Genomic DNA, 18,657 nt, shown 5'->3' with positions numbered 1-18,657 from the left:
ATTAAGCCATACATATGAGTCAAACGTGTTTTCGATGGGTCCATCATAATGCGTGCGCTTGAAAGAAATGGAGTCAAATTCCAAGTGCAAGCTCCACCCATCCGGTGCTCCGCCGATCCAAACCGAGCGTACCCCATAGGCGTGACTTGGCGGTGATGGGTTGTATTGCCTGCAAGTTTCCTCAGCGTATTTACAGGAGGGAAGTCCAGTGAAACAGCCTCGGATTCTCGACCCGCACAGACTTCTGCGCAAAGGTAGGCATGCATTTTATTTTTTTATTAGATGGCCTGCTCTTTAGCTGTGCGATTGATGGGGAGTAGCACAGACACATTATTGATCCCTGTAAGAATATTACAGGAATATTATAGCCTAATTTTTCGTCAGGGTAACAATTAGCCTACTGAAAATTCTGGTTTATTAGTCCTTTTATCCAGCAACCGAGATGTAAATCACAAGTATCTATCTCTACCAAAGGAGTTGACCTGTTGTCAACAAGTTTTATGAAATATAGTTTTAACGTCAGGAGAGTCGATGAACAAACAAGCCTACTGTTTTAAACAACTTAAAAGGTAATTCATCAGTAGCCCTATATTGTTATTCAAATCAAATGCGTCTAAAGAGTTAACCAGAAGTGATTATCATGTTGCTTGTGTTCTGAATTGATCTGCAGGTACTTCCGTCTTTCAGCAACCATCAAACAAACACAACTATAATATTCCCTTAATATCTAACTTCCCTTCTACGTGCTGCACAGGTACAATGGTGAACTGCTGTGGTCTGCTTACTGCCAAGAAGGAACCAGGTACAGAACTGTTTGAAAACATGAAACATCATTTACACTATGAGTTTCATTCTTTCTAAAATCCTCTACAGATTTGACCTTCCTTTTCTCCAAGACCCCAAAAAATATGTTTCAAGGCCCTTTTAGCTGCTGTCCCAATAGTGGAGGCAGAGGCACACTTGGTCATGTTACTTCATGCAAGATAATCAAAGCTCAAGTCTTGGGAACTGAGACTGAATCAGGCTGAAGAACCTTTAAATACATTTTGACATTTTTAATTGTATTGTTGTATTTGATCCTTTTGCACAGACTTTCATAGGGGAGCGCTGACACCTACAGGCTTACTTGTATTGGATATCAGACCACAAGCTAAAATATTGTGTTGCGATCATACTTAAACCGCTTATGAAAAGCAACTTTAAATAGTCTGAGAAGCAGAGCAGCATGATAAACTGCACCAAGTGCTTTTATTTTGAGCTATTATTTTGATAGTGTTTTTGTAATTTTTTGTAGATTTTGTCAACTACCCTATCAACTACCTTGCATGTTCAAGAATGTGTTGTGAATGTGCTGAGGTGTGTGTGGATGTGTGCAGATATTTAACCATGCAAGTGTGTGTTGGGGACTCAGGGAGGAGCTTATCCAATAATCTTTAAAATTGAATAGCCTATATACAAATCCAGGGTTAAGGGGGGGAAACAAATACAAATATTCAGTGTAGAAGAAACAATATTTACATCAATCATGAATAGCTTAGCCCACATTAACACAAGTGTAGTTCACACAGTAAGTCTTTGTGCTCAACATGTGTCTCTTTCCTTGTGTTTCTCTGTCAGTTCCTCTGAAGAGCATTGAGGTGGAGGTTGAGGTGAGGGACCATGTGGCTACAGTGGTCTCCACTCTGCACTATGAGAACAAGGAGGACAAACCACTAGAGGCTGTGTTTGTCTTCCCTCTGCCTGCAGATGCTGCTGTCTGTCATTTCAGTGCTAAGATTGGACAGACGCAGGTTGTGGCTGAGGTGCAGGAAAAACAGAAGGTGAGCTGGAGAGGAAAGATGGGGGGGAACCTCATGCACTTTGCACTCATCCACTGACTCTTTGTTGAGGCTTGAAAAACAGGTTTCACACCCACATATACAGAAGCTTTCAAGAGCTTTCTGCCAACTAAAATGCAAGATATTCACTCATGTGTCTGTCCTCCAGGCTCGTGAGGAGTATGATGACGCACTGAGCTCCGGTCAGCAGGCCTTCCTATTGGAGGAGAGTGAGCAGAGCCCAGATATATTCTCTCTGAGTGTGGGCAGTCTGCCTCCAGGAGAGAGCGCCTCCATCAGGCTGGAGTACGTCACTGAGCTGGCTGTGCAGGCTGATGACGGGCTGAGGTTTTGTCTGCCTGCTGTGCTCAACCCTCGCTACCAACCTCAGGGTAGGAAGGACCAGCCAACACTTTCATTTTGTCCCTTTAAGTTTGCCCCGTTAACTTCAATGGTTTAACTTCAAGGCCGAGATGGAACTCCTTAACACACCTGTTTGGTTTTTGTACAAACTTCCATGGAGTTTCAGCTGACTAGGGGATGAGGAGTTCATGGCTGAATTTCCATTTTTGGGTGAACTATTCCTTTAATGTTACTGCTAGCCTACTTTTGCTACACAAAAATGTTACTTGAAGTAGAGGATTTATTTTCTCCCTTCCTCATGAAATTATATTCATGATGTTGTGTGTTATGAGTGTTGGCCAAACTGACACAGCTTCAACCCAGCCAAACACTGGTTTTCAGCTGCTAAAAAGTGCTTTTAGTGTGTAATACCTCTTTAATAAAGGCATTCCTAACTTGTCTCATGTCTTTCTCAGGCAGTGAAGGTGGCAGCGTTCAGGTGACCTCTGTGCCAGCTTCTCTTGTGCCCTACAGTCTGTCTTTCTCTGGCCGGGTGTCCTCTCCTCGACCCATCTCTAAAGTAGAGGCCAACTGTTCCCTGGACCCTCTCCAGTACCTCAACACAGAGCAAACCCAGGCCACGGTAGTGTGCTTATGTGTGTGTGTGTGTGTGAGTGACTACAAGGCATTTAGCATATTGTTCATATTTAAGTGAATCTTTTGTGAACTGCAGGTCAAGCTGGCTGCAGGACACAAGTTTGACAGGGATGTGGAGCTGTTGATTTATTACAAAGATGCTCACCAGCCCACTGCTGTGGTGGAGGCAGGACAGGCTTCTGCCAAGCCTGGCAAGTGGAAGTTACTGAAGTTGTTACTTACTAAGAAAGGTCCTCAAACACGTGTTGTGAATTAAATGTAAGAGAGAAGTATTTGAATAGATGGTAAAAGAGTGATTTGTGGTCATTTTTACTTTCTTTTCTCTCCCCTATCTTCAGGCACTCTGATGGGCGACCCAGTGGTGATGCTGAGCCTGTACCCCGAGTTCCCCCAGGCTGTGATGTCTTCAGTGGCCTCATGTGGGGAGTTCCTGTTCTTATTGGATCGATCCGGAAGTATGGATTGTCCTATGGGCAACAGAGAGCAGGGTCAGACTCGCATTGGTAGTGCCAGGGTATTTAGCGAGCGTTAATTCTCTATCATATTCCTTGAACCTCTTTTTCTCTGCTAATCATTTCTATTTTCCGTCTCACATAGTGGCCTTCTCTATCTTTCCTCTCTCCCTCCTAGGATACTCTGCTGCTCCTGCTGAAGAGCTTGCCAATGGGTTGCTATTTCAACATCTACAGTTTTGGTTCCAGCTACGATCATATCTTCCCGTAAGTGACTATCGCCCATTTCATTCAGTCTACAAAATATGTTGCTGTTTTGTGTAACTGTTTTTATACTCTATGTGTTTGTGTGCATGCACATGGATGTGTGCATGTATGTGTGTGTGTTTTTGATGGCAGGAAGAGTGTGGAGTACAGCCAGAAGAGCATGGATGAGGCTCTGAAGATAGTTGAGAAGATGGAGGCTAATATGGGAGGAACAGAGATCCTGCAGCCCCTCAAACATATCTACAGCCAGCCATGCATTCCCAGTCAGCCAAGGCAGGTAACACACACACACACACACACACACACACACACACACACACACACATATACTGTATATACTGTATATAAGTTACACAGGTTGTGCAAGCACCATACTTCATTCATCAACACAGTAGCTCCTTCCTTTACATGACTCGTGACCATTCAAGTGCAATCCCAAACTAACAGGTTTGTTTAAAGCTCATACTTACCACACCTTTATTGTTATTTATACTCTCACACTTCTCATAATATTATGTTGATGACAACTCCTGCATGCTTCAGAGACTGATGTTGGGTGACTCATGGTGATGTGTAAACTCTCCTGTCTTATTTGTCCTCCTCAGCTGTTTGTCTTTACTGACGGCGAGGTGGGGAACACCAAAGAAGTTGTAGATCTGGTGAAGAAGAATGCAGGTTCTCACAGGTGAAGCCACAAAAACACATGACAGACACGGAGCTCCTAGTATATGTCCCATGTCCTAATGCTTTGTGTGTGTGTGTGTGTGTGTACTGTACTTTAGGTGTTTCTCTTTTGGGATTGGGGAGGGGGCCAGCTCTGCTCTCATCAGTGGGGTGGCCAAGGCAGGAGGAGGTCACGCCCAGTTCATCACAGGAGCCGACAGGATGCAACCCAAAGTAAGACAGAGGTTGAGATGCAGATAAAAATAAAGAGGTCGAATTAAGCAATTTAAAATTGTGTGTAGAAGAAAGAAGTAGTTACACATGGTCAGTTTAGAGTAAAAACTCAATGCTCTTTCAAAGTTAGTCCAAATTTGTTTCCCCTCCAGGTGATGCAGTCGCTGCGATTTGCCCTGCAGCCAGCTGTGGTGGACATCTCGGTCACGTGGGATCTGCCAAAGGGAGTGTCCGTCACCCCTCTTTCTCCATCCATCACAACACTTTTCCACGGTCAAAGGTCACTGCTTTACGCCCAGCTGACTGGAGAGGTAGGAGCACTACCATCTGATAGAGAAATACCTACAGTATCTAGTAAGTTTATTTTACAGTGTTTAACTAAATGCACCAAAATGGTTTGGTGCCATACAGTCCTCTAAACCCATGACATAGTGAAGCATAACAGCATAACAACAAGAAGACAGTTTGCTTGCACACTAGATATGTAGGTTAATGTGTTGAGACCTGTTTTGTATTGTGATGTTTTCCACTCAAGAGATTGAATATGTTGTTGGCATTTTCATCATTTTTCAATCAGGTATAGTACTAACTATGGTTTCTAATACTTTCATGCTCTGTCAGAGTTCAGGGGCCACAGAGGGCTGTGTGACGGTGAACTACAGCCTGGCAGGTCATCCCTCTAAGAACCAAATCCACTTCAGTCTCAAACCTACAGAGGATACGGGGTAAAACAGGTTTTAGTCAGCAAAAGTGTAATGCATTGGGTAGTGAGTTTACAGTTTGACAGTATGTGAGTCTGGGGTCAACTAAATGGGGAAAAGTGGTAATAAATATTATCATATTTATTAAAGGAATATTACACCGCTCTACTCCCCTCTCTGCAGATTGACAGTCCACAGGCTGGGGGCTCGGACCCTGATTCGCTCCCTGGAGATGGAGGAGAGAGAGCACAGAGGACAGCAGAATGGAGGAGTGAAGGAGAAGGTGGTTGAGCTCAGTGTTCAATCAGGAGTGAGCAGTGCCTTCACTGCCTTCATTGCTGTCAACAAAGGCAGTGGGGAGGCTGTAAAAGGACCTCTGCTGCACAGAAATGTCCCAACACCCAGTAAGTGGGCGTCTGTATGTCTGAGACCAAGTGCAAAACAATATGTTTCACTCCATTGTAGATGACTGTGACCCACTGCTTTGAAGTCACTTCAGCTCACCATGAATGGTAGTGTAATGAAGCACAATGATGCTGCTTTAACATTATGGAAATCATTAGTTATACAGATCTACACAAAATATCTTCTACTTTTTATCTTTTGTTGCATAAAAGAGGTGAGTTCACAATTTTGCACAGTGCTTTCACAATGTGAACATAGCATGTCTGTGAACTAGCTGAAATAGATGAAATTAAAATAAAATAAAAATACACAACAGAAGTTTCCATTAAAGGGATCGATATGTCCCCTTTATTTTAATGTTAAATGTTATATATGAGCCTATATATGAGCCAGCTTTTGTATTACTGTATGTCCCATGGACACAACTAGGGTATTGATGTACAGTAAGCTCACAGATTTTGTGTGTGTGTGTGTGTGTGTGTGTAAAGTTGCATTTTTGACCTTAAATGTCTGAGGGAGTCTGTGTCTGAAATAAGTATTTGGGTTTCTCACAGGATTTATTTACGATTGATACAGAAATGCATGCATCAATAATACTGTGTGTGTGTGTGTGTGTGTGTATTTTTGGTGTATTTTATATTAAGTCCCATGGAATACCTTCACGTAATGTTTCACTCTCTTTATATTTCAAAGTGAGGTACAAGAGCTGTTTTAGGCAGCTGGGGTGTTCCATTGCTGCTCCACGCAGGATGATGTCCAACTCAGTGGTAATTGGTTGTAAGTAACAACCAAAGGGGTTTTTCAACATACATGTGTATATCTTTATTCTTTCTGTACAGTTACCAAGAGTGCTTCTAAAATATGTTCTTAGAATCCTCTGGTAGGATGACTCAATCTCGTCATTTTTGGGTCTTACTGGGTGGGTGTAACTAAAATATTTGTAGCCTTTACTGGTGTCTAGTTAGGTCCAATCTCAGAATACAATGGTGTCTGACTCTATACACTAGACGAGCATTAATAAAGTAGTGTAAAGGTACCACAGCTTTAACCTTCAAATTAAACATATGAAAATAGAAAAGTGAGCATCAACTGAGTGAAGAGTGAAATTCAGGCCATTTTCATGTTTCAATTTGGCTCTGTAGTTTTATTTTTATTTTGCACAGTTTAAATACAAGAAAGAGAAGACATGAGAAAAAACAAAACCAATATGTAGTGCAGGGTAAGAGGCAAAAACCCTTATGGGCTTATTCATGGCCTCTACCTAAGTAATAAACATTACAACACAGTGTAAAATATTAAAAAGACAAAACAGAAAATCTCAAAGCACATAAAAAACAAAACATGATGGTAATAAATAATACTACTAATAATAGTAATAGGAATACTAATAATAATTACTACTACCACCACCAACAACGATAACAAATATATACATGTCATCATTATGAGCTGAGGGATGGTTGATCAGTCTGCCATACTCAGCATTTGGAAATTTGAATGGAGTTTTTACTTTATACAATACAATGACTGAGATATAAATACAATGAATGCGTATGGCTATTTAAAGTTATATTGTTGCTACAGCGCCACCTATTGTCCAAAACGCTCCATATTTTGCTGGCTTACCAGGGGTCAATACCTGATGATGTGTGTTGAATTTCATGAGTGTTGGGGACTTTGCGTTCCTGAGTTATGGCTCACGTGCCACCCCCTAAAATTGATTGGCCTATAGCGGCCAAACGATATGGAGTACCAAAAATCTTGTGATAACTTTTTATCATGGGAGTCCAGAGATGTTGCATACCAAATTTGGAGACGATCGCCTCAACGGTCTAGGAGGAGTTTGCAAAATTTGTTTTTTGAGAAAATTCAAAATGGCGGAAAATGTAATGTGAAGACCATGGGCGGGGCCTATAAAAAGGATGCGGCTTCATTGAAGGAATAAAGGAAAAACATTTTTTTGTTTCTATGATGTATAGTTACTGAGTTATGGGCATTTCAACTTTCAAAATGTTGTTGTTGCGCCCTTAATGGGCGAAATTATGGCGGATTTTACATCGTACCTCAGAGTGGATACCTGCATAAGTGTACCAAATTTGGTGAAGAGCCCAATACGTTGATGAGTTATGGCAATTTTTGTAAAATAGACCCCGCCCACTACTTTTGACTAAACTTTGAAAGCCAATTATGTCAAAACGGTATGGAATATCAAAAATCTTTTAAGAACTTTTAATCATGGGAGTCCAGAGATGATGCACATCAAATTTGGACTTGATTGCCTCAAGGGTCTACGAGGAGTTCGCAAAAATATGTTTTTGAGAAAATTCAAAATGGCAGAAAATCTAGTCAGACGGAAATGGGCGTGGCCTATATGGATAGATGCTATGACCCAAGGAATCCAGGGAACAAATTTTGATTCTTCAAATAGCGTTTGCAAACAATTCTTGGTATGCGTTGGTTTATCATACTTGGACTGCCAGATGGTGGAGTTAGTCACATACATACGATGTAAGTATCTGAAAGCCAGTTAAGTATACTTCTCTGTGATTGATTGACTAGACTTTCAGAATCTCAAACAGCACGTCGTGTTGTGATTGCAGTGAGAAAGGTCGTCAAAAATGGAGAATTCTTGAGTTCACAGTTTCCCAATTCATAGTATTCTGTTAGATCACCACACGGCCATCTTGGTAGGAAAATAACAGGTGATTGTAATAAATTAACAGGTGATTACAATCAAATGACAAACACAGCCAATGAGCTGTGTGTATTGTAAAGCGCCATATTGGTAGGAAATGCATGTGACATCATGGGAATACTATGAATAGTCACATCGTAGATTATTTAAAGCCAATTTATCTTAATCTTGAATTTCACAGAATATTGTTTTTCATCGATTAATTTAGAATTAGAATTCATAATTCTCTCGTCATATTAATAGACCAACTTCACACAGGCTGCGTGTGGTTTGGGAAACAGATTGGCAGATCGCTGTAGCCTTCGAACTCAAATTTGAGTAGGTGGAAGTCAAGTAGTTCAAGCTAAAAGTAAAAAGCTTATTGTCACACCTTCACACTGACCTTGAAATACACTGTGGTGTGGGGTGTACTGTTTTTTAATAAAGTATATGAACAACGTCATTATCAGCATCTGTGTTCACTGAACATGTGTTGCACCACACGGTGACAGCATCCACACATGCACTGCATTGTGCATGTGTGGAGGGACACATGTAATTACTAAAGTTAACAATGTTTCTCATATCAAACAGTGATTGATTTATTATTGATATGCTAAATAACTTGACAGTCTGCGGTCAAGTCAAGACAACTGAGAGCAGTATCAATGTCAAAACAGAAACAAACTGTCTTTTATTTTGGACAGGTCCCGGACGAGTCAAGAAATATGGCCGTTTTGGTGCCGTGCACAGGCGTAGATGTGGCTCGAATGCATCACTGGAGTTCAATGGTAATTAGACACACATGGCATACAATTATAAATAATATGCTGGTTGTCAGTTTCAAATAACCTACGATTTTTGTGTGAACACACAGCTTCCTCTGTCCCGGAAATGAATCAGGTAGTGGATATTCTGCCGGTACAGGCTCCCTTTTTTTCCCGTCTTGTCCTTTTGTATTGATTACTATTCTGATGTTGTTGTTCCTTATCCTGTTATGTACATATTCTTCTTCTTCTTCTTCTTCTTCGTTGTTGTCTTCTTCGTCGTCTTTGTCTTCTTCTTAAACGTAAGCGTCAAATTCAACTCAGTTGTTTTGAGGGTTTGAGGGAAACTATCCTAGCCTGATAGTCACACTGAATATCTAACCATTTCTTTACCACTCCATTATTCAGCCTGAAATCACCCCCTCATTAGTCATTTTCTGGTCAATGTTATGACCGCTCATTAAGATCATAACCAAAGGAGGGAGTCCACAGGGTAAAAGGTACGGTTAACCAAATGTTTTATTATAATTCAAAGCAAAACAAAACAAATGGGATGTGTAGGAAGTATCAGTGTGTCATGCTGATGTATGGTGAATGTCAGGGTGTATGGTGAAGGGGTGTTGTCACATGAAGGAAAATAAAAAGCCAAACAACCAAAGATACCAGGGCCCCTGCCAGCCTGGCAGGCAGCAGGAGAATGGGTGAGAAGTCCACCCTTTATAGACTCTACCCCAGGTGATGGCCATCTACCTAACCAGGGAGGGAAAGGAGAGACAACTGTGGGAGGGCAACACCAGACTCTCTGAATCGCTTGACAAAATCTGAAAAGTGGGCGGGACGCGATTCAGGAGTCTAGAACCAGGCTAAAACATTTTGATATCTTGTGTCAGATTAGCCAGTGTCATCTTATTTTCTACCATGGTTGGGAAGATCCTCAATCCAAGACGGCGCCGTCAACACATCTGTTACTGAGCTTGTCTACCAACCTTTATCTTTAAAGTGAAAAAACTGCATCGCTAGCATTACCAACTCTCTCGTCGACAACTGTCATAACTACAATGCTTCAGCTTGCATGGGCGAATGACAAAGACTTTCCTTCTGTCATGCCTGCTCCAGCTACTCCATGACATGTTTTGTTTTTGTCTCCCCATGTGCGTTTTCTCCCTGTCAACTTCCTGTGTCAATTGTCCGGTTTCCCCAGCTGTCTCTTGTTAGTAATTTACCCTCATGTAAGCAGACCTGGATTCAGATTACATAGTCGCTACACTCTCCTTTTTGATTAACTCAAGATCAGACAAACCAGATCCCTCCCAAATTACTGAGCTGAAAGAGAATGCTGGGTCTCTTTGTTTCTTTTATGCACTATGCTCGCTTTTCATAAAAACTAAAGAATCACATGTTGATGATAACCACTCAGGTGTTTGTTGTTACTTTGTGAACTACAAGTCAATATTTGTTTCTTTTTACTTAGAATCTTTTAATGGGAATCTCAATTTGTCTTTGTTATCATCTCAGTCACTGGCTATTTAATTATATCCCCGAAATTAGTTTCGGGGATATTATGGATTCACCCCACCTGCCGCCGCGTCCGCCGTCCCGTCCACCGCAGGTCCTTCGTGTGAATGCGATAACTTGAACAGTTTTTATAAGAATCTTTTAAAATTTGGTATGGACATTGATGACCCCTAGAGGAAGAACTCTATTGATTTTGATGTGTTTATGATTATAATCGGCCTGATGGTGGCGCTATAATTAAAGGTAAAAAATTAAAAGTTTAAAGGGCTGCATTTCCCACACCGTTTGTCCGATTTACATGAAACTTGGTACACATGTCCCCACAAGGTCGGCCGGGAAAGTTTTTGAGATATTTTGAATTATTTGAAAAACACATTTTTAACATCTCCTCCGACACCGTTTGACCGATTACCACCAAAATCGTTCAGTAGCACTTGCACACGCTCTTTAAATTTGGTTCATAGATTGTTGATATCTACTGTAGTTTTGAAGATATTAACTCTCAAAGTTGTGAAGTGGGCGTGGCTTATAAGCTAAATTCTTATAACTTTGTGATAGGTGGTCCAATCATCATGAAACTTGGACAACATGGTTAAGATATAATGAATGAACATGTGTGCAAAGCCATTCAAATATTGACCAATAGAGGGCGTCACAAAGGCCAGAAAACTGTATCTCCTAATCCAATTGGTGAAATTGCACGAAATTCGGTACACATGCTCTAGGACCATGTTTGGTCATCATTAGTCAAAGTGGGCGTGGCCTATGACATTTTGGCTTATAACTCAAACAGAATTTCACCAATCGCAATGAAACTTGGCAATCATGTTCCAACCTTTATGTGGAACATGCACATGATATTGACACCTTTTAACTTGTTATTACATTGTTCAGTGTCAGAATTTGATGGCTTGGGGCCTGATGGCTCAACAGCCTAATATGACAAAACTGACAGTAATCTTAATGCAAACTTCCACATTTAAGCTCTGGCTGCTGTACTGGCATGAACCCAGCCATCGCCGCTAGCGGCTATATTTAATTAGTAGTTAGATTTATTATTGAGCGTTAAAAAAATAGTTAAGGTACATACCCTTTATTATTGGGGAATGAATTGAATGGCTTTTTATTACATTTGACTTAATGGGGCCTTCGAGGATTGGGGAATTTCGGGGATATACCCTTGCTGTCGGCCCCGACAGCATCCTAGTTTTGATTAATGTTAACATTCTTAGTTCTACATCAAAATGATACCGTTGTTGTTGGTCATAATCATATTCTCAGTAGGGCTGGGTGATATGGTTGAAATCAATATCATGATAATCATAAGGATTTTTTTCAATATATACATATCACAGTATAGCTCATGAATGCAAAATCATGTTAAATAATCAAATTAATGTTCATCCCATTGAACTGAATGGTAATGTTAGGTGTGATGTCAAACAAAACTGACATTTTCAAATAATATTCCTACCATACCTAATTTTGTCACTTTGTCAGTTTTTAAATAGTATTTCCTTATCATCAATTTAGACAGCATAACTGTGTGTCACGATATCCCAAAAACAACATATTGTGACGATATAGTTCTTCTGAAAGGCGATAAACAATAACATTGAACTAGGATGCTGTCGGGGCCGACAGCAAGGGTATATCCCCGAAATTCCCCAATCCTCGAAGGCCCCATTAAGTCAAATGTAATAAAAAGCCATTCCAATCAGGGGCGATTTTAGTGATTTGGAGGCCCCAGGCAAAGACCAATGTGTGAGGCCCTTCTCCATTTTGCTTAACGCTCTTTTCAGTTAACAAAGCCACAGAACTAAAGGACAGACCCAAATGAGAATTCTAACTGAAGAACTTCAAATGACCTTCAGTCACACACACACGCACGCACACACACACACACACACACACACACACACACACACACACACACACACACACACACTCAGAGCTCTTCATCTGATGCACAGCACCGCGACCGCTAGGTGTGGAGAACAAGATGAGGGAAGCAGAAAGGGATACTATACTACGGAACAATACATTGGCTCTCGTACATATGAGAATTGATAACTGGGCCGAGGTGCTATGAAAAATGTCTTAGTGAGATATTACGAACAATGAGCCTCATGCAAGAACCACTCGTATTCGTTCTTAAATCACTCGTACGAGCGATTTAAGAGAACTTGCCGCATTCACCAATTTAGAATTTTCTCTTAGGTACGAACAAAATCTACGAGTGGTCCAGACCTGTCATACGAGTCACGTACAATCAACCTGCCGTTCTACAAAGCAAAAAAAACAACTTTGTTGTTGACTAATAGATTGTATCTCTGTCACTTTGAAGAAATTTTGAGTTTGAATATATAAATGACACTGTAATGTATAATCATGTTGAGATTAACTACAGTGGTTATAGTCACAGGAAAAATAGCATAATAGCATAATCTCATAAATATCCATACATAATAGCCTATAAGTGCGGTCAATACAAAGACAAAACAAAAAACACTAATAATTGCCAGGTTATTTGATAAACACTCAGGTCAGACAAAGACAAGGTTAGATTGTATTGGGGAAAATACATTATAGAGGGAGATGAATCTGATTTAGGCTATTTTACTCCAGTTGATAACGTTAATGTGGGTAAGTGCAAGTGAATCTAAATTTTAAAAAGAGAAATGGCTTTAGGTCTTACCATTAGAGTCATGCATAAGCCTATATCATCGCATGCTGCAGCAGCTTGCAAGTCGCTGTCCAGGGCAACATCCTCTGCTGAACACCTGACAGCCACATCGCCAATTATGGCAGGTATAGGCCTATTCTTTCATCTGTCTTTGTAACGGAGAATTCCTCTTGGCCCTCCTGTTGCAGTCATGGATCGTCTTGCTTTTTGCATCTAACTTCATGTTAAGCCATTTCTTTTTTTTATTTCTGTGACGTGTCCTAACGACAAATCACTATAGTCCTATAATATTCCTATAATACTCCGATAGGGACTTAGAGTGTCTGTGATCCTCTGTAGTGAGTTTATAGTGACCATATCATGGTATTTTCGTCTTCTGTAGTATCACTATAATATTTCTATAGGGAATTATAGATTTGTTGGGATATTTATTTAGTATTCATCTAAAATGTAGTATAGGAATACTAGGCCTATAGTTGATTTTCGTAAGGGAACGCACAACAGATGACACTGCATTAACAGCACAAGTTATTTTTTCCCATTCCTTGGCTTTAGCAGGACCTTTGATTCCACTATTGAGTTATATTAAATATCATATGCTTTGGTTGACTTATTTCTGATAGTAGGACTTCAGTCTCAGAGCTGGTAGACTTCTTCTTAGTCTTCCGTGTCATTTTTATGAATGAAGCTTCCGACATATGGGCCGGACCCCTAACCTAATATGGCATTATTGGGGCGTCAATTATGCAAATTCACAATTCTCATGAACGCGAATTCATTTAGAACAGGTGGAATTCATAAAAAAAAAAAAATTCACGAGGCCCTTTGGCGGACGAGGCCCCAAGCAATTGCCTACCAATGTCTTATGGTAAAACCACCTATGCATTCAATAATCACACAATAAGACTCACAATAAGACAGGGTTAATCTTGCCAATTATATTGGTTGTATGTCCCAACTATTTTTATTTCACCAAATAATAAAAATGTTCCTTCTGGGCTAATCTTAAACAGCACAGTATGTAATTTCTGCCGCTAGGGGTCTCTCAATCAAAACAATAACAAAAGACATAGTTTGATGACATCATGAAATAGCGTGGGATCATGGGAGTTTTTTTTACGGGGACAGCTTCGGCGACAGAATGCGCAGCAAACGGGAATGAATAATCGTGATCCATCACGAGTGAGCAATAAAAACAATAGAATGAAAAAAACAGAGTGGCTAGAGTGGCTAGCTAGCTAGCTAGTTCACCGACTTCCTTCCTCACTCTCTGACGTATCATAACGGGGTAAAGGGGGTATAACGTCATTGACAGGGGACCAAATGAAACGCACCGTTACCTTGAATAAAATTACGGATTTCTCTGGGTTTGAACATTGTTGGAAACATTTGGGATAATGTAAGTACACAACTCAACAAAATATATAACATAGGTCTAGTCGTTTTTAGATATTTGAATGCGGAAATGTTACATATTATACCTTTAAGTTAATTATATTATTATTACTCCTAAACACTCCAAAATGAATGGATGTAATTCTCTAGGGATTGTCTCGCCAATAATAAAGGGTATGTGCCTTAACTATTTAACACTCAATAATAAATGTAACTAATTAAATATGGCCGCTAGCGGCGATGGCTGGGTTCATGCCTGTTGGGCAAAATCTGGTCGGATCTGTATGGAAATTGGTGTACATGTTCCACATAAGGGTTGGAACATGATTACCAAGTTTCATAGCAATTGGTGAAATTCTCTTTGAGTTATAAGCCAAAATGTCATAGGCCACGCCCACTTTCACTAATGACAACCAAACTTCAGATTTTGACTAGGACATGGTCCTAGAGCATGTGTACCGAATTTCGTGCAATTTCACCAATTGGATTAAGAGATACAGTTTTCTGGCCTTTGTGACGCCCTCTATTGGTCAATATTTGAATGGCTTTGCACACGTTCCTTCATTCATTATATGTGAACATGCTGTCCAGGTTTCATGATGATTGGACCATCTATCACAAAGTTATAAGAATTTAACTTAGAGTTAATATATTCAAAACTACAGTAGATATCAACAATCTATGAACAAAATTGAAAGAGTGTAGGACCATTGATGCTACTGACCGATTTTGGTGGTAATCGGTCAAACGGTGTAGGAGATGTTAAATTTGTTTTTCAAAGAATTCAAAATATCTCAAAAACTTTCCAGGCGGACCTTGTGGGGACATGTGTACCAAGTTTCATGTAAATCGGACAAATGGTGTGGGAGATACAGCCCCTTAAACTTTTTATTTTTGACCTTTAATTATAGCGCCACCATCAGGCCGATGGGGGTCATATTTCTTGTGGGTCTAATTGAAGCCATACTAGACCACGGTGCAAAGTTTCATAGCTCTAGCATGTACCATCTCACGGGAAATTGAGCCCAAAGAGAAAAACAATAATAATTTTAAAAAGTACCAGTACAAAAATTCATTAATTTATTAATAATAATCACAGAAAGTGCAAACTTCATACAAATCTCCATAATTGCCTGTACAAGTCTCTTCACAAATTTCAAAACAATATAATGCACCATTGGTGAGATATGGGTCCAAATAGCATGGAAATGAATTTAATCAGTTAATTAATAATAGTTATAATAATCATAAACACATCAAAATCAATACAGTTCTTCCTCTAGGGGCCATCAATGTCCATACCAAATTTGAAAAGATTCTTATAAAAGCTGTTCAAATTATCGCGTTCACACGAAGGATCTGTGGCGGCGGGTGGGGTGAACTCCTTTTCGGGGATATAATTATTGCCCAGCTCTAATTCTCAGTAAGTAATTTGCTCGACTGTCATTCAGATTCGGATTCATACTCAGTTTAGTTCTTTTAATCTTACAGGTTTGTCCTGGTCTTTAGTTTCTCTCAATGCCAGGGGTCTAAGAGACATTTTATAATGCAAAGCTTTATTTTTATTTGCTAAGCAATGCAGGACTGATTCTCTTATTTTTTTCAGGAAACACTTTATACTGTTAACAATGTTAATTTTTGGAGGTCTCAGTGGGGTGATATCTGGTTTTCACATAAATCTGTACATTCAGCCAGAGTTGTACATTAAAACATAATTTTACAGGAGATATTTATTTATATTTATATTTTGTGTGCATCTCCTGATGTGGAACAAGTTGGTAATGGGGCAGGGAAGAAATTATTAACTTTTGGTGAAAATCCAACGTGTAACTGGCATATCTTGACAATTACATGGTGTTGCATAGTGTAGGACTGATTGTTAGACTAGTGTTAGCAGCTAAGTGTAGTCACCATAAGAGTAAGCTGTTAGCCTAGCAGCAGGAGCATATTTTGACAATCACACAGTGTTGGCGGAGGTATGCGCTGTACTGAGCGCCATCTAGTTTTTCTTTTGTTTTGTGATTTTGCCCTAATATAATTTTCTATATGCAACAACATCTGCCCAATTTTCCAGAAATCAAGGCAGAAATACATAGAATACATGAACATGAACTGGAATGTATACATTGCCTTTAGTGCTTTTGTACAAATTATATTTTCTTATAATCAAATATGGTTTTCTTCCAATCAAGCCGATATTAGATTTTTTTTTTTCATTGCACAAATGGTAAAAGTTTGAGGCTGTGAGAATCCCAAAATTTGAGCAGCGGCATGATTTGGACAAAAACAGTGGCACACATGGACTTTGACTTGGAAAAACAATGTGACATACATTTCTGGGACTCTGACACTCTAATGGTCTAATCTACAAATACCACTATAATATTACACATAGATACTTTTGCCCTTACACTTTCTTCGATTTTCTCCTCAGGCAACTCTCCTATGTCTCTATGTGCCTCTGAAGACCCTCAGCCCAGCCTCATGCCACCCAGAGAGCCCTTGCTGCAGCTGATCTCTCTCCAGAAGGCCTCTGGCTCCTGGGTGTTAGAGCCAGCTCTGGCTACTGTACTGGGAAAGACCAGCGAGGAGGTGGAGAAGCCAAAGCCTGCATCGGTGAGTCATTGTCAAATATAAGAATACAATTTTTTTTTAATTATTACTAATTAAATTATATAGAGTTCACAAAGTATAGGGATAGAAAGGATAGAAAGCAATGAAAAGAATAAAAGACAAACTACAAGAAACTACCTTGTTCTCTTTGCTCTGGTTCCTGTTGGCCTCTCCATCTGTTATTGTTGGATTTGGGGAATTAGGTAAACCAGGAAGTGTGGGCCACCATTCTGGCTCTGATCTGGCTTCATGGCTTCAAGATGGAGGCCCGGGAAGAGTGGGAGCTTCTGGCTATGAAGGCTGTGTCATGGCTCCATACACAGAAAGGTAATAACAATAATACATGCTGATGTGCTGTTTTATGTGATGATTAAAATCAGTTGTTTGGCAACATTCACAGCCTTCTTACAGATCCTGTATGTTTCCTCTGGTGACGGCTTGTGTCTTCTTTCAGCCCCGTGTGTCACTGAGTGTGTGGAAGCTGGAAATGCTCTGCTGGGTTGCAAGGTGCAGAAAGACACCCTGGGGCTCTGAGGTTTTCATTACGCCTGGCTTCTCCTTCGCTCTGCTAACAGAGGGGTTTGCAGACAGAAGAACATCTATTCCAGCCAGCAACATGCACTTCATCAAATTGCACTTCACTGTTTGCACAATAGAAATGTAATCCCATAATTTGTTGCATAACTCCTTTGACATGAAGTGATTTATAATAAGAGCTAGCTTTGCACTATTTTGTATTATGTGCCTTTAAACCTTTTATGTTGGGTTGTTTCTGAAACAAGCTTGAAAAAAATCCACCAATATTGTGGATGTAAACCCTGTTTACACAGAGTGTTACAAAACACCCTCCCGTAACTGTTTTGAGATACGAAAACGCACTCAGGTGACAGTTTTCAAACCTGGCAGGGAGCATGGATACACCAATGAGATAAGTGGTTTGAAACACAGTTCAGAGATTCAAACTTTTTCATAATTGGAGACACCCCTGATTATAGAGATTCAAAAGACTGCACAGTGTTTGTCTGTAAAACCTGGAACTCTAAAACCTAGTAAGGTGTTTCAAGAGCTTATTTTCCTCTGCTGCAAACTTTTTGAAAATAACTTTTAATAGGATTAGTCAAACGTTTGAGAAAATATCAACATTTGAAAATGCTCCAATTTCCCACTGACTTCCATTGTGTATGTGACAGCCAAATTCAAAATTCTGTCAAAAATTATTTTTTTGAGTGATCATTCTGAAATTTTGCATGCTTCATCTACCATGACTGCTAAATTGTGTCATTTATTTTCATGAAGATTGGACTTGGATTAAAGTGAAGCAGTGAATGTGTACAGCACCATTTACAGTCAGACATTTTCCTGTGTTGTATGCTTATTTTTTGATTTGAAATTTTAAACCTTGTAGAAAATGTGTCTGTGTATCAAGATGTTTTATATGTATTTTGGTGAAATTTACACAGTTGTTTACA

General features: G+C 39.9%; 1 protein-coding gene across 1 annotated transcript; it reads left to right on the top strand.

The window, feature by feature from the left end:
* Positions 1-193: 193 nt before the first annotated feature.
* Positions 194-18,657, top strand: LOC139919980 (von Willebrand factor A domain-containing protein 5A-like). Its single transcript, XM_078284242.1, has 19 exons — positions 194-254; positions 688-802; positions 1,618-1,820; positions 1,987-2,209; positions 2,636-2,802; positions 2,893-3,046; positions 3,155-3,330; positions 3,447-3,535; positions 3,668-3,812; positions 4,141-4,220; positions 4,318-4,432; positions 4,585-4,743; positions 5,054-5,157; positions 5,317-5,537; positions 6,232-6,315; positions 8,920-9,003; positions 17,010-17,191; positions 17,392-17,515; positions 17,643-18,657. The coding sequence occupies exons 2-19, from the start codon at positions 760-762 to the stop codon at positions 17,720-17,722; spliced, it is 2,433 nt and encodes an 810-aa protein (XP_078140368.1). The 5' UTR covers positions 194-254; positions 688-759; the 3' UTR covers positions 17,723-18,657.

The sequence above is a fragment of the Centroberyx gerrardi genome, chromosome 6, assembly GCF_048128805.1.
Source record: "Centroberyx gerrardi isolate f3 chromosome 6, fCenGer3.hap1.cur.20231027, whole genome shotgun sequence".
Taxonomy (NCBI): domain Eukaryota; kingdom Metazoa; phylum Chordata; class Actinopteri; order Beryciformes; family Berycidae; genus Centroberyx; species Centroberyx gerrardi.
This window is presented reverse-complemented; position numbering and strand designations above follow the sequence as displayed.

Bases quoted from the DNA above. Each gene is read 5' to 3' on its own strand.
- LOC139919980 (XM_078284242.1), top strand. From the start codon at position 760: ATGGTGAACTGCTGTGGTCTGCTTACTGCCAAGAAGGAACCAG. The intron at 1,821-1,986 runs GTGAGCTGGAGA...TCTGTCCTCCAG, and splicing joins AGGTGCAGGAAAAACAGAAG to GCTCGTGAGGAGTATGATGA. The intron at 3,047-3,154 runs GTCCTCAAACAC...CCCTATCTTCAG, and splicing joins GTTGTTACTTACTAAGAAAG to GCACTCTGATGGGCGACCCA.